Source organism: Ambystoma mexicanum, chromosome 1q, assembly GCF_040938575.1.
Source record: "Ambystoma mexicanum isolate Mex_15411 chromosome 1q, UKY_AmexF1_1, whole genome shotgun sequence".
Taxonomy (NCBI): domain Eukaryota; kingdom Metazoa; phylum Chordata; class Amphibia; order Caudata; family Ambystomatidae; genus Ambystoma; species Ambystoma mexicanum.
This window is the reverse complement of record NC_090922.1, coordinates 1,462,141,641-1,462,157,780: the sequence shown is the minus strand read 5'-3', so window position 1 is coordinate 1,462,157,780 and position 16,140 is coordinate 1,462,141,641. Positions and strand designations below refer to the sequence as shown.

The window sequence follows — 16,140 nt, the reverse complement described above, 5'->3', positions numbered from 1 at the left end:
CCTTTCCTGAGTGGATCCCTGTTTGTTATTCCCACGCAGACCTACTCTTCCTTTGAATGCCTGGTCTGCAGGCTCTCTCGCTCCTCTCTTAATCTGGCCACCATCTATCGGTAGCCGGGCCAGTCCACCCTCTTCTGCTCAGAATGGGCGGACCTGGCCTCTGCTCTCCTTTCCTCCTCTCCCCAAGCCCTCCTGCTGGGGGTTCTTAACATCCATCTTGACTCGCCCGAAGTGCAACTCTTGGTACGATTCTGATCTGGCTGCCCTTAAATGCAAGTGCAGAGCAGCAAAACAGAAATGGGGATCTTCAGGTACTCCCTCTCACAAACTGGCCTGCTCCAAAGGCAATATAGACTCTGCATCCGCTCCAAGAAAAGAGTCTATATTCAAGCCTGCATCTAGACGGTGTTGTGATCTAATCTCCACATATGCAATTCATAATATTAATAATAACTCTGAGACACTAAGTAGTTCCTACTTCATTTAATGTCTAACTGACTGCCACTGTGACACAAGCCCCTCATTCCCCATTTCATTCCCCCACATTCCACATTCTACTCAGCCACAACACCTCCCCCTTGCTTATCATTTAAGTTCACCCTCTCCATCTGTCCGGCAGGATCACATCTATATCTGCTCAATAAGACGTGAGGGTTTGTGAATAATTCTTTGAGATCGACCAGCAGCCCCTTGAGCTTCTTCACCATGCAAACAAGGTGGGGGAATGTCCAGAATCTTTAAGTGACATGAGACCAACGGGTTCTTTATTACCCCCTTCCTCATGTGGTTCTCCATCTGAATCATCCTGGAACATCTTAAGAAAGAACGAAGCATCCTCGGTTACTTCAGTTACTTCACCGTCATCCCCCATAGTTGTAACCATGGGCCCGATGACAACTGTGACTATTAGGGGCTCTGGCTCGTAACTGGAGTCCATCTTCCTTCCTGCTTCTGTCAGGCCAGTACAGTCTCACCTACTGGTATCTGATGTTCTTCAGCTCTTCTCTTGCGAGTTGTCCAATCTTTGTCTTTCTTTCTTGTCTCACTTTCCCCCACCCTAACTTGTTCACCTTTTACAAGGATATAATCATCAAGTTGTGGAATGCGGGTTCTGAGCTGATATTGGATCTCCAGTTCAATGGGAGTGCTCCCTGACACCTCAAGAGGTATGTTTCGATAACTTCTTAGCATTTATGCGCTGGCCTGCAGCCTTTTCGGAGCCCCTTAGCCTACTTCCTCTAAGCAGTAGCCCTTGATCTATTGTGGCCAATTCACTTTGTGCTCTTGCTAGTCTTTGCATATCCCTCTTGTTCACCTCACAATCCTCAAAATGTTCTGTGGACAGGTATTGCCACCTGTTAGCATCATTGAGCTGAATGGCCACTTGGATGGTGGGGTCAGCCTTACTCCTTTCTGCAAACAAATCATTAGTAAGTTCACTCTTGGTTGTATCAAATGCTCTCTGACAGGCTTCATTCCACCTAAATATTGAGTCCCCCTTGAGAACTTGCCTGAGTGGATTAGTCACCCCCGCATTCGGGTGGTTTTCTTCAACTGGAGACCTTTCATCCATGTTTTCCACAGACATTCCTCTACTCTGTCCCTGATTTTCTCTTTGGGATGATTGCGATTTGCAACTATGTTTCAGAGTCTTATGTTTGGTTATTCCAATTAGTTTCTCCTTGCTCCGATTAGTCCTGGCTGTGTCTGACGTATTTCTGCATAACTGTTAGGTTGTATGTTCGCGCTTTTCCAGTATGATCTTGCATTGGGAAATCTCTATATGCTGCATCTCTTATTTGATATTAACTGTGCGTTGGGTCTGTATGTTGATAATAATGGGGCCCTCTCTCTACACATGATCTGGAAGTGGTTTCCTTGACCACATCGCATACACATTTGACCAAAAGCTGGACATTGACCTTTGTGTGGAAATTCATATCCACATCTATAGCAGTTTCTTCCCAGTCGACTTCTGCCGTTACTATTCCATGCGTCTTGGCGGGGTGGTATGTTTGAGTATCGCAACTGTTCTTGTATGTTGGGCCCAATGTCAACTCTGGTATCTAGCTCTTTTTTGTTTCCCATATTGGCTGCTTGCATCCCAACTCTTTCATATATTATTGCCAATTCCAGGACATCTTACAATGGGAGATGTTTCCGAAACTGCAATTATGTGCATCCTTCAATTATTCCTACCCTAATCGCCTCATCATCATGAACGTTTGTGAATTCAGTCTGTTGCCTTTTTCTGTAATCGTAACACAAATTGTGCAATTGTTTCACGTGGCCCCTCTGCGTAACGTTGGTAGTCCCGATTGGGAGGGACTACCAATCGTTTGCTAATGGCAGAACTCAGTAGTTGATACGTTGTTTTTTCCTGAGTTGGAATGGCTGTAATAATACTTTTCACCTCTTTCCCTACCAAATTCATAAATATGTCAATTTTGTTCAGGGCATCCTGGTTCCCCACTGCTCTCAGAAATTCCTCAAACTACTCCATCCATTCTTGCCACCTTTGCCCTTGATCTTCCTGTGGCTCAAGTATGAATGGGTTGGGGCAACATAAATAACTCACTGGGATCGTAGATATAGACGTTCCAGATATGTTTTGAGTTGGGTTTATATCTCCACTTGCATTTTCAAAGGACATTTTTATTTACTCCTTGGATCTGAATGTTTCACTGCTGTGAACGTGGTATGCTGGATGTCACTGTCTGCTCGAGTATTGATTCAGAATTGGCTATTCTGTTATGTCTTATTGATCTTACTGTGCAGATGCAGCGGTCCAGTCCTTTTGTCTTTTTACTTTGTAGGCTTTGATCACTCTGTTATTGTGTAGACACGATGTGTTTATTGTTCAAAGGATTGAATCAAAAGAAGCACTCCGTTAGAGTGCTACGTGTTTTATATTGTCGTATTTCAACGTTGTTTTCTTGCTTTAAAGTCATTGTGCACTCAAATGTTGTTGCGTCTGTAGTGTTTGACTGACTAGGTTGTATTTATTATCTTCATATCATAACAATGTCATACATCCAATTTCTGACTGTTTATTTTGTAGCATTCACGTTGCAGCATTAGAAATTCTTTCCGTTTGTATTTGCCGCATTGTTATGGCAACCTTCTTGGTTTCTCTTAATGTAAACAAATATGGCCGCACGTTTCCCTACGTTCTCAGATCCTTTCCTATGATTTCCAATGCTACGTAGCGGCTTTACCACCGGTCTCGGAACTTCGGATCCTGCACTCTAGTAAGTGACGCTAGCTTGAATCTGTCAAAAAATGCCTTTCTCGTACGGCGGCTTGTTATTGTTTATACTTGAACTTACAGCCTCATACATTTTTTTAATTGCATATACTGCAGAGCGTCTTTCTATTATTTGGAACGGCGTACAGCCTCATACATTTGTATTACGAATACTGCAGAGTCTATTCTTTGAAGCGGCTGTGCTGCGCACCTTACTGCTTTCACGATTGCTGTTTTCCTTTCTTGGCAATCTTTACGTGTTGTCTTTGCCTCTCTTCTTAGCTTTCTAGTACCTTGCGCCCGAATCACGACCTCCTCCTCAGGTCGTTTTCTGTCTCTGTTGCACCAGCCACCTCTGCAGGCTGTGGCAGCCTCATTCGCAGGCTGTTACTGTGTCACCTTCTTCATGAGTGGGTCATCTCCTCGTCGCCAATTGTTGTGATCTAATCTCCACAAATGCAATTTCCAATATTAATAGTAACTCTGAGACACTAAGTAGTTCCTACTTCATTTAATGTCTAATTCCAACTGACTGCCACTCTGACACGAGCCCCTCATTCCGCATTCCATTCCCCCACATTCCACATTCTACTCAGCCACAACACACGGCATCTAACAACACGCAGAACTTTTCAAAGTCTGGAAGGAACTGGCTAATTGTCCTGCAGCCTCTTCCTCCACGGCACCCACACAGGCCCTTTGCTCGGCCCTGGCTGCACTCTTCACTGCCAAAACACTGGACAGCCTGTCCTCTCTCTCTTCTGCACCCCTCATACACCAACATCTCTTGGGCCCCTCTCGGCTTCCCTCTCTTCTGTCCTCCTCCTCCCCTGTCACACCTGAGGACTTCTCTTGACAAGTCCGGTCTATGAAAGCCTCTTCCAAACATGTGGACTCTTGCCCCTCCAAAACCATCAAGGACAACATTGACTCTCTCGCTCCAGCCTTGGTCGACCTCTGCAACCTCTCCCTCGATACTAGTCTTTCCACCTCTCAAGCACTCTCTTGTGCACCCTCTGCTCAAAATACCCTCTGCCACCCCTCTATTCCGGCAAACTATCGCCCGATCTCTATCACTCCTTTTTTTGGCAAACTCCTGGAGACGTTGGCTAGCTCTCAGCTCACCCTCCACAATGAATTTGTTGGTTGTCTCCATGACCATCAATCTGGCTTTGGAGCATCCAGAGGCACGGAAACTGCTCTCGTGAAGACCTGCTTTCAAATCCTGACTCCTCATCGCTCCTTCCTTACGATCTGTCCGTAATTCAGTCTTGGTGTGCTGCTAATGATCTCTGCCTCAATGTCAGTAAGACAGAGATCGTCCTCATTGGGACCCCTGCTCTCGCTTTCCCTCTTTCACTTTAACCAGCCTCCCTTGGCCCTGCGCCCCACCTGCTAGTGAGGCAAAATATCTGGGGGTCATCTTCAACTCCATTCTCTACTTCTCTTCTCACATCTCGGACATCTCTAAAAAGTCCCACTACCAGCTGCACCTCCTCAGGGGTATTGTACCTTTTCTCACTTTCCCCCAAAGGCTCACTGTCTCCAGCGCCCTGTTTCTCTCTAGGCTCGACTGCTGGAAAAGCCTCTTTCTCAATCTTCCTACTTATACTCTCCGTCCTCTACAACCCATCCAGAACAGAACCGCAAGACCTATCCTTGGGCTCAAGCCCAGGGACTGCATTTCTCTGTCGCTGAAATCCATCCACTGGCTCCCCGTGGCTGCAAGGATCAAGTTCAAGACCCTTTGCATAGTCCAAAAGGCTTTTTGGGGCCGGGACCTGCACGATCTACAACACTCTCTTCTTAAATACTCTCCTTCTAGAGCCCACCGCTCGTCCTCCAACTCTCTGCGGGTGAGCCGTTTTTCCAACCAGAGATTTGGGGGTAGTTCTTTATCCTCTGCAAGTGCCTCCCTTTGGAACAACCTCGTTGCCTCTCTCTGTCTCCTTAAGTTCCGGGAACTCCTCAAGACGTTTTTATTCTCTTCCTCTCTCCCTCTCCCCGTCCCTTGCTAACCTCATTTCTCTTCTCACCTACTTCCCTCCTCCTTCTCCTCCCTAACTCCGCTCAGTTTTGCTGACTGGTCGCCTGGTGCACCTGCAGAGGCTCACAGATCCCAGGCTCCCCTACCAGTCTTTGCAATTGCCTCTGGGCCGCTGTACTCTGCTCAGCACTACTGCACTTCAGAATTCGTTCCATAAGAAGGGTAACCTCTCTGCACTTAATCTAGGGCCCTGCTGTACTGGGCGCACTTGTTCCCTCTCCCCTCCCTTGCAATCCTGTCGGCGCACCTACATGACCTGAATCTACTAGGCCTAGTTCGCCAGGCCTAGTATGGTAGTTTTTCATTCTGTATGTTCTTTTCCCTCTCTCCCCTAACCCCTACCACCTCACTCTTTGTCATGCACTTGCACTATCGGAAACCTCAAGGCCTAAGAATGTCTTCTGTATTCCCTTGTTCCCTTCCCGCCTTGAAACGATTTGAAGCACTAGCGCTTTACAAATAAACAATTACTATTTGCCACAACTCGAGCCCCAATTTGAAATGTAATTCTCACATCCACTGAAAATATCTTTTCGCCATCTCCCTCTCTGTCCATAAGTTCTGGGATAGAGAGGACAGAGTTGGTGATTTCTAAACATTAGTGTCTCTTTTTTTCCCAGGTATATGAAGGTTTGAAACCATCTGATAAGTACGAGAAACCTCTGGATTACAGGTACTGGCAATAAACTAACATGCATTACTTCTGGTTTGGTGAGTGGAAGATAGCCTACACATTAACTATTAATTGGGTGTTACTAGTGTCAGTAATTTAATGGCAGGAATTAAGAATTATCGTAAGAAGGGTTGATGCAACTGTAGGGCGTCATGACATTGGTGGATGCCTCAGAACATTTTTGTATCTGAAATGGAGGCCCTCTAACATAGATGGGTTCCACCCACTTTGTATCAATGCCAGGAGCTGAGCGCAGGGATATTGCAGATCACTGATTTGCATACCACACTTGTTTGCACACTCCAATCCTAGGTTCTTCTCTCTGCCTGGCCAGAACAGCAGCTCTCGTCTTAGTGCTTCGGAACCTTAACACTTTTTTTTCCATTTCATAGTGTTTTGGAGATAACTGGACTTTTGACATTGATTGTGCATTTTCTGCCATGATGTTAATAGGTGAACGTCGGCTCTCTACAAGTATCTATTGTAAGGGTGCAGAACTAAGGCTCAGACACAATGGTGGCATATTTTTAGCTATACACTTTCATTAAACAAGAAAAGGTTGGGAAAATGCTCCTCTAACCCTAAAGCTAAGAGGGGTTACCCTACCTCTAAGAAAACTAATAAAATTGTTAGGAAGTCTGAAAGTAAAGTCAGTCACGGTCATGTCCAAAAACCTGCTTACGTCCCTAACAATAATAGTCTAAAGCAACTCTGCAAGCATGATCTCATCTTAAAGTTTGTTCTTTGTGTTTTCAATCAACAGAAAAATTCCCAGCCTCTCTGGTAGTAAAAATGTATGAAATAAACAATGCTCACAAATGTAAGAATCCCATTCCACGGTTGTGCTCCTTTCCCCTATTATTTGCAGTTTTGTTCCTTTTGGGCTCCTGAGCCCCTTTTTATCCTTTAAGGCAAATGTCCCAGGACTATGTTGCTTAGCTTCACAATTCTTTATCTTGTCAACTTACTACAGTTTGTTATAAAATGTCGGATTCTTTTTGATCAATTCCGGCGTCCTTGACTCGCAATAAAACTTGTTTCACTCTCCTGCCAATTTAATATCCTCTCATGACTCATGTGGGTGAGGGTCCCTGACTCGCAATATAGCTTGGTTCACTCTCCTGCCAAGCTACTGACCTCTCGTGGCACTTGTGTTCGTTATCACATCCGTTTGGTTCACACTCATGCCAAACAAAGGATTCCTTTCTCTTGGGGTTTCTCAGGGTCCATGGCCCTCTTCTACTTTTGTTTCCATAATGGTGCCGCCCCAGACTTGCAATGTCCCTTCAGGGTCCCGGGACCTCCTTCTCCAATGTTTGTATTCACCCGCTGGCTTCCCTGGTCCTCCAACGCCTCCTGGAAAACCTGCTTACCCATTTCCTGCTTCTCGAAAGGTACCAGCGTTTCTCCAGCCACTGCATTGTTCCTCGAGGCTCTGGCAGCTTTTGGATGAATGGCGGGGTCTGCAGCAGTTTCGCAGATGTCTCTCTCTGCCCGGCTGCGTGTCCTGCCTTGCACACGGTTCACTGGAGCCTGGGGTGTTCTGAGGTACGTAATGGCTGCAGCCAGAACGGCCCTTCCAACTTGGACCGCGTTCAGGTTCTCCTTCTCGAACATGGGGTCTGCCATGGATTCACATGCTCATGAATATTCCCCGTTGTCAGGCTGGGAATCCTCTGTAAAAGAAAAACAGTTTCACTTTCACTTTAAAACTGTATTTCTAGGAGGGGCGTGGCTTGGAGTGCTGATGGAAAGGTCGCCTCTGTGAGAGCCTCTGCAGAATCCCGAGCCCGAATGGCATTAACTGATGGTGAATAGAGTCGCTGACTCCCCTGTGCGGGGGTATCTACAGCGGAACCCCAGGCAAGCAAACTGAGTTGCTTCCCAAACGAAACTGGAAGTGACAAGTGAGCCAAATCTCTCGAGGCACTGCAGGGGGGGGGACCAGGGCCCCTGAGCAAGATGGCGGCACCGGTCAGACCCGTTGAGCGAGGGGAGGCGGCATATCCCACGTTTCGCTAACAGATCTTGCAACTCTGAGGACAGACACTACCTCCCCCATGGCAAAAGTTGCGGAAATGCCCTTGACGATCCATCAGTCTGTTAGCCGAGGAACCAGACGCACGGGGGTGGTGGGCAACAGCGAGAAGGAGTCAGCCAGCCTCACCATAGCCCAGCTGCCAGCTCCAGAGCGGAACGTGCCGACACCAGAGAGAGCCGGAGACGAGGGGAAAAGTGAAACCGTTTTTTTATTTTACAAAGGATTCCCGGCCTGACGACAGGGAATATTCATAAGTATGTGAATCCATGCCAGACCCATGCTGGAGAACAATAGCTACAGGTAAGTAAATTATTCCCTATATTGCCTTCGAAGTAGGCGGCAGGCCAGTTTGTCAGAGAGTGAACCTGAAGCTCCTGAAGCTCCTCATTTCCGTTCAGCCACTATGCACTTGCGTTTCAGGACGGCCGGGTCGGAGTCGTACCAAGAACTGCACTTTTTAGCAGGCTTGAGGAGGATCCTCATGATGGGGGCAAGGATGTCAAGAGTGTTAGAGATGGAAAGGTGAAATTTGGAAAGGGTTGTGTCAGGATAGGAGTCAGCCGCAGGAGTAGGTAGAGGCAAAGGCTGCCACTGACACTCTTCATGGGTCGGATGGCTGTGAAGGAGGGTGGCAATGCTGAGTGGGCCATTGCCAGGGGAACAAGAAGCTTCAAGTGAGAAGAGAGAAGAAAGCGATCAGTCCATGAGAGAGGAGTAGTGAGAGGGTTAGAGAGAGGGATGTCAGAGGTGATTAAAGCATCCAAGGTGTGTCCCGGCAGAGTGGGTCGGACCAGAGGGTAGAATGGAAAGAGAGAGAGAGAGTGGCAAAGGTTGCCGAAAATCCCTGAGGAGTCCGGTGAGTCCAGGTGGATGTTAAGACCCCCAAGGAGGAGAAGCTGGGAGGTAGAGGAGACTAGAGAAGAATTGTGGTCAGTCCCTTCAGAGAGGAAGAGGGTGGCCTGGCCTGGTGGCCGGTAGGCGGTGACCAGGGCCCGAGAGGAGCCAGGAGAAACGGAGAGCCTGCAGACCAGGTATTCAAAGGAGGAGTAGGCTTGAGTGGTAATGATGGAGACAGGAATGCACTCAGGAAAGATTAGGGCCAGTCCACCTCGGGGCCTGTTGGGCCTGGGCTCAGAGAGGATCTTGTAGGTAAGGGCGAGAACATCTATATTCAGCAGTTCAAGGATGTGGCAGATGTCGAAGGAGTGTTTGACAGCAGAGCGACAGATAATAGGTTTTGGGGCTGAGGTGCCACTTTTGAAAGACTTCCTGGGAGGGGTATAGGGGACAGAGGATGGCGGAGGGGCTAGAAAGGTGGCGCCAGGATAGGTGAGGTAGCCAGGAGTGAGGCAAGGGGCAGAGGACGAGGGAGGCAAGGGAGGGAGGGAGGCAAGGGAGCCAGGAGAACCAAGGCTGGCAAGGGAGCCAGCGTACAGGAGGGGGTGGCAAGGGAGCCATGAAGGTAGATGGCAAGGGAGCCAGAGGGCGAAGGTAGGGGTGGCAAGGGAGCAATGGAGGTGGGCGGCAAAGGAAGCCACAATGGCGGAGGCAGGGAGTGGCAAGGGAGCCAGAGTAGCAGAGGGAGGCGCTGGCAAGGAAGCCAGGGAGGACGATGGCAATGGAGCCAGGGTGGTGGAAGAAGGTGGCTGAGGGGCCAGCGCAGAGGTAGCCAGGGTGGCAGAAGGAATTAAGGGAGAAAGTTGATGAGAGTAGGGAGGCACCTATCGAAAAGTAAAAGGTTGGGCTGAGGCACTTGTACCAGGATGGTACCATTGATATAGACATTAATGATGACTCTGGAAGAACGGAAGGAGACTAAGGGGACCTCCCAACATGTGCCACCATTAATGGTTGAGGAAGAGTAAGGAGATAGCAGAGCAACCATATGAAGTGTCCATAGGTCCGGTGAAGGAACGACAGAGTATGTCGGTGAGTGTCTCTCTGGCAGAAGCACTGACCTAGGTGTGAGAGATGGGAAGATTTGGGTTGGAGACCAGTGTGTCCTTCTTAAGCCTCTTCCTAACAGACTCATGAGAGGAGGAGGATAGGAGATAGAGAAGCAATTAGAGAAGATTGGGGAAATAGAGAGCACCATAGTTGGTGGGGGAGGGAGTAGAAGAGGCACTTTGCAAGGCTGAGCAACTGAGGTTCAAGGGAAGGGTGCGATGGGAGGGGGGAGGGAGAGGAGAGAACACGGGGATCCGCAAGTACAGGGAACAGGCTAATAGGTTACAGTAGGGTAACAATTCTAGAACACGTTACAGTAGGGTAACAATTCTACAACGGAGAATAGAGAACAACAGAAAAGCAAATGTAATGAGAAACCAATAGTCGGAGCCGGTTCAGCGCACCCTAGGGGGAGAGCTGGGAGCCAGAGTGGGGAAACCTAGAGAAGAGGAGAAATGCCTATTGGAGAAAGCAAATAATGAAAACGGAGCCGTGGCCCAATACAAACTATGGGGGAAAGTAGTTGTAGGGGTCACCAAGCATTCACCAAGGAAAAAGCAGGAAACGCAAGAGAAGAGCAAGAAACGGTAGTGAAAGTGAAGAAACAGAGTACGGCTATCCTGGTGAAAGGGGACCCTAGTGGATGCGTGGGACGCAGTGCAAGGTAAGAAAACGCATTGGTCTGCAGAGCTTTGGACCCCTCCCTCACCAGCCGTACAGATAAGGGTGTATTTGCTCCCATAAAATAGGCAGTCTAAAAAAATAAAAATAAGTGAGTAAAAATATTCCCAACAAAAAAGTGGAAACAGATACATTGGACCTTTTGGCCACACAGCTCCATGGATCTGTTTGGACCAGTAGTGTACCTAGTTCCAGAGAAAGGAACTAATATTATCACTGCTTATTACTACTATTATTACTGCTTGATATGCAGAAGTAAACTTGTATTTTTTAATGTGCAGAAGTAAATAGGCACAACGAAATTAGTATTATTACAAAACATTTCGTTTTCCAGTTAAAACATTTTTTTACTAGCTTGTAAAAAAAAGCTCCCATCGAGAATTGGACTTATTAATCTCACACAACTGTAAAAAATAGGGAATAAAATACACCCACATCAAAATCTTATCTCGAGCACTGTCCCTTGCTTCCTGCCCTCTCAGCCACTCTGGAGCCTGTGCGAGGAGAGGAATCCAAAGGATTCCCGCTGCAGCCAAAACTTCAACTGAGGTCGTTCCTGCGTAGAATAGCAGGGGAAGACCTCAGAAACAGCAAGGACTCAAGAAATGGTGAAAAAGAAGAAGCCCAACATTTTAGCAGAATGTTGGTCCTTCTGTGCATTACTGAGGTTGTGTTAACAGCCTGCACGTAACAGACTAAAAGTCATAAAGGTTTAACCACTGCCACCAACCATTCTTGTAAACTTGCAATTGTAGCAAAATTGTAAGAAAGGGGATACATAAGGTGGGGTGTGCTGGCTCACTTATACAAAATGCAAAGCGGATGAACCTCTTTCTTTACTACTTGGGAACAGTAGTTCACCTAAGTATTGTAAAGAGAAATTAACAGGGGATCCCAAATGGGCAACTCAGCCTAAGCCCAAAAGTTGTCGGAAACTATACCTTCAACCTTGCTCTATGGAGAGACATAAAAATGTCACCCATAAAAAGAGTAAACGACTAGGTGAGAGGAGAAAATGATTCCCCTTCAACTAGGGACAAGATAAAATAGTTACCAAGTCCAAGCAAAAAAGTTCTGGTGTTGACAGACTTCACACTGTTCCCTTTTCACCCCGATGGCGGTGGGGTGGGGGGGTTGGTAGGACCAGGTATCTCTCACCCTTTGTACTCCGATTTACTCAGGGACCACTTCTGCAGCTCCTGAATTCGCTAGGCCCACTTGCATCATGCTTTGGTTCATCGGGGGAGAACCAGTGGTTGCTGGTGCTAATGTCACTTTCATCTTCATGATTTAGGTCCAGCTAGTTGGCAGTTCTGGACTGGACAGCTGGATGACCCTTGCACAATGAAGAAAGGACCATCACATTGTCGACTACCTTAAAGGACCTCCACGACACGATGCGGGCCTCAGAACTGCGATTCTGGACTGATTTTAGGAGGCCACCCCAGTTATGGTGAACAGGGTGCTCTGAGAGTTTAGCCTAAACCCAATCAATGTAGAAATGGAGAGCAGTCAAGGCCTAGCCCCAGGAGAGTGCATGTGTGGTCGGGGGCCCTCAATGAGTCCCCACAGTATGGAACACAATAATTCAGTTTAGTCAGTCGGTTATAAAAATGCTGTTATTTGTTACAGGCCTAATGAACACACTGGAAAATGAATTTAACTGGTAGTATTTTCACATAACACTATAATACAAATATATACAATCACCATAGGTTAAAATGCACATCATATAATTTAATTAAACAAAGTAAGTACGTCAGTTAGATGCAGTAAGAGATGGGTAAACAATCGCAAAACCATATCCTAACTTGAGTAGTCCGAACGTTAAGGTGAGTGGTGCTTTATGCCCAAAAGTCACTGAGTCCAATAATGTTTCTCATCAGAATGAGTTCTCTTTAGAAGCAAGACAATGGGCTTGTAGTGCTGATTAGTTACAAATTAATTCAAAGTTATTGAACAATTTACCAGAGTACAGGTTAGTGCTCTCCACTCTTCCAGACCCAAGGCTAAACCAGAGGCACGGTACCCGACCTAGGTTTGATGGCCAGAGGTGAGTGAAGGAGAGACAGGAGACTAAGGGACTTGTTCTCAATGTTATCCTATAGAGGATGGTGCGGTGGGGACGGGGGGGGTTGGGAGGGAGATCTGAAGCAGGCGCACTGATACTTACGCCCCCCCCCCTTCCCAACTCAGATTTTCCCAGATGTCTTTGGGTATCATCTGGGGCTCTAGCTACTGCACTTCATTCCGGTGGAATGGCCGTAGGAGTTTCGGGTTTGAGGATTCTTCCGGTTGGGTGCAGCTGCAAGATGCAAGCTCTTTTGTTGAAGAAAGGCAGAAACCCTGGATGCCGACCCCTTCAGGACACTTCGAGGAATGGAGGAAGGCGAGTTCCAGCGATGTTCCTGTTCATAGGCGATGATATGCAGCCTTTCTGTCACAGTCACAGTCTCTGCTCCAGCACAGGTTCCCTTGATGGTGGGACGCTGAAATTGGAGAAGGCAACTTGTGGCACAAGCTGGTAACTATGGAACAGCAACTGTTATGGCAAGGTAGCCCACGAGAGAGCTGGATACCTTCTGAATGCTCTCGATGACTGGATCCTCGAGAAGGCATTGAGACCAGTTGCTCCTACTAGTAAACGGGCTAAAGAAAGGCTGAGGGTATTCGTAGATCAGGCAGAGAAACATGGCTTCACCGGGCTGGATGCTGCAAGTGATGCTGGGCCTCTTCAGGAGTTGGGTTCGGATCTTCGGCAGGCTGCTCTTGTTCGAGGGATTCTTGCCTACAATGATGATCTGAACAAATGGCTGCAGGAGCCATCCTCTTATCCAAGATACAACCTGGAAGCAGGTCTGAGCCCACCAGTGGTGAGGATCTGCACTGTTTAAAGAGCCAGTAGTTGTCCAATCAAGAACAACTACTGGACCCACACCCAGACTTTCTGGTATCAGGCAGGCAGGCTGAAACTAGACAGTTCCAGACCCCGTCCTGGGCTGTTGAAGGCACACCCCTGAACGCTCACACCAGAGAGAATACACCCCTCTAGGGAAGAAAGGCCCAGGTCAATCTTGTAAAGATAACAAGTTTTAATCTCGCACAAAGATGAGAGTAACAGCAAAGAACTCTGCTGCCGAAAAAGGGCACAAGCAGAGGCTTAAAAGGAGACATATTATCATTGTGACGCAATACCATACAGTAAAAACCCGTGTATTTGGTTGTTGTGCATCTCTACAGGATCTGCCTGCCCCATAAGGGATGCCAGGTCATTGGTTCCAGCCCAGTGTGTCGGTCTTCCATTGCGTGGGTGCTGTGGACATCACCTTCGTCTCACTGACGAAGGTCAAAGAACAAATGAACTACACTCCTAACACAATGCTGCTTCATCATTGTACTGTTCACCTGGCAGGCTTTAGGACTTGGCACAAAGCAGGTTTTGAGGCACTCTGCCCTTCACACACACATTTCACTCACTCCCCTTCGCGCCATCCGGCTCCAAGGTCTCCAACCTCATTTTGAACTATAATGTATCCCTCCGAGCTCCTCGCAATACAAATCATATGCTTGTAGCTCAAAGACGTGCAATACCTGTTCTCTTTGAACTTTCAAAACGTGTTACTTTAGGGTTGGTGGTCGAGGGTCACCAGGTGCCATGGAATTCAGGGATCCTGGGGCTTAGTGGTCGCCTGGGGGTGGGCTAGGTCATGCTTTGGCCAGTGTGAGATAACATGCACACTAGGTGCCAGTCTCTGATCGCGTCCTTGCAGGGCACATTCCTTTCTGGTTGAAAAACATTTTTGCAACACTGTTAGAACAATGAATGAGCTTTATGGTGGTGGGGGGTGTGGGCTGTCCTCATGGGAGCTTGGACATGGCTGGAGGTTTCCCTCGTCTCGCAATTAGGGCCCAATGCATGAAATGCTGCATTCGCCATGCAGGCCTTGTCTCCTAACTATGATTACTAACATCTATGCAACATGGCAGTCTTGCTCGTGCCCCGTGCTACACTATGTGGTTTGATTATATTGGCGTGGGTCCTACCACCGTACACACCTTCCCTCCCCCACCCCCCTGGCTTTGAATGCAGCTCGCCTTACTCTAACGTACTTAGGGTGGGACGGGGTCGACCCCTTCCCTACATTTCCCACTTTTGTTACTTCGACAGTAACAAACTCCTTCATACCCCTGCACTCCCGTTGCCTCCTCTCTGCTTCCACCTATGGCTGTGTTCCCTTTATTGGCATCCAAGCCCTGTATACTGACCGCAAACTCTACCCCCTATGTGCTTATTCCTCAGGTGAGCAAGTCATATAGATGTATTTATTTATTCAAATTTGTAGTTCTCGAACAGCCCGGTGGCATTGTGGCGCTTGGTACAGAATAGAATACTTAGTTACAGGTATGGTGAGTAGTAGCAATTTTGAATACAGGCAGTTACAGGAGAAAAAACTAAATGGGATGAAGAGGGGGGTTTTGAGGTTTTTTCCGAAGGCAAGGAGAGAGTTTTCAGCTCTGATCTCTGAGGGTTGAGCGTTCCAAAGCTTTGCGGCTGTGTAGGGGAAACCTAGCCCACCAGCATTAACCCTGTTAATGCGTGGGATGTGAAGTTGGTTGGTGTAACGTGTCCTGGTTGGTCGTGTAGGGGTGGATTTGTTTACGGTCTCTGAAAGATATGTTGGTGCAGTGCGGTTAAGGCACTTGTAGGTGAGAGTGAGGATTTTAAAAGTGATCTGCTCTTTAACCAGGAGCCAGTGATTTTCCCGCCTGGCAAGGGAAATATGTTCCCTTTTGGGGAGGTTTAGTCCGGCTCTAAGCGCATTTGCGTGACTTGGAGTCAGTTTAGGTTTTTGGTAGAGGTTCTTGCTTGAATGGCATTACAATAGTCAAGTCTAGCACTAATAGTGGCTCTGGCTATTGATAGACAGTTAGGCTTGGAGAGGTATGGTTTTATTCCGTTTGAGTTTGGTGGTGTGTGAGGAGGCGGAGGTGATGGCGCTAACCTGTCTCGTCATGGATCAAGTGGAATCTATGTAAACCCCTAGGGTTTTAACAGATGTGGAGACGGGAATGATCGAATTATCAATGGTAAAATTGGAGTAGAGTTTGTCAAGCTTTGCTAGTGTATTTTTTTGACCTAGTATGACGATTTCAGTCTGATCCCCATTGAGGCAGAGGCCATTAGCTGCCATCCAGGCCTGGATGGTGGTGTGTATAGTATGGAGTGCTTCAGCGTCTCTATTGTAGGAGCCAGTGAGAGGTAGGCGTACCTGAGTATCGTCAGCGTAGTTAGTATATGCGATACCTAGGGCGTCAAGCTTGTCGAAGAGGGGCTTCGTGAACAAGTTGTACAAAGTGGGTGCTGTGCAAGAGCCCTGTGAGACACCACAATGGATGGTGGTGGGGGCTGCATTGGCTATGTTGGAGAATACTTTCTTTGCCCTGCCTTCCAGGAAGGAGGTGATCCAGAGCGCTGCTTTAGCTGATTGGGTGAGGTGTGAGGT

General features: G+C 47.6%; 1 protein-coding gene across 1 annotated transcript in view; it reads left to right on the top strand.

The window, feature by feature from the left end:
• The window catches only part of HECTD3 (HECT domain E3 ubiquitin protein ligase 3), a 623,726-nt gene that overhangs the window by 381,589 nt on the left and 225,997 nt on the right, over window positions 1–16,140 (top strand). The window contains exon 11 of the mRNA XM_069642356.1: window positions 5,915–5,967. Coding sequence (XP_069498457.1) covers window positions 5,915–5,967 — 53 coding nt within the window. The remainder of the gene's footprint in view (window positions 1–5,914; window positions 5,968–16,140) is intronic.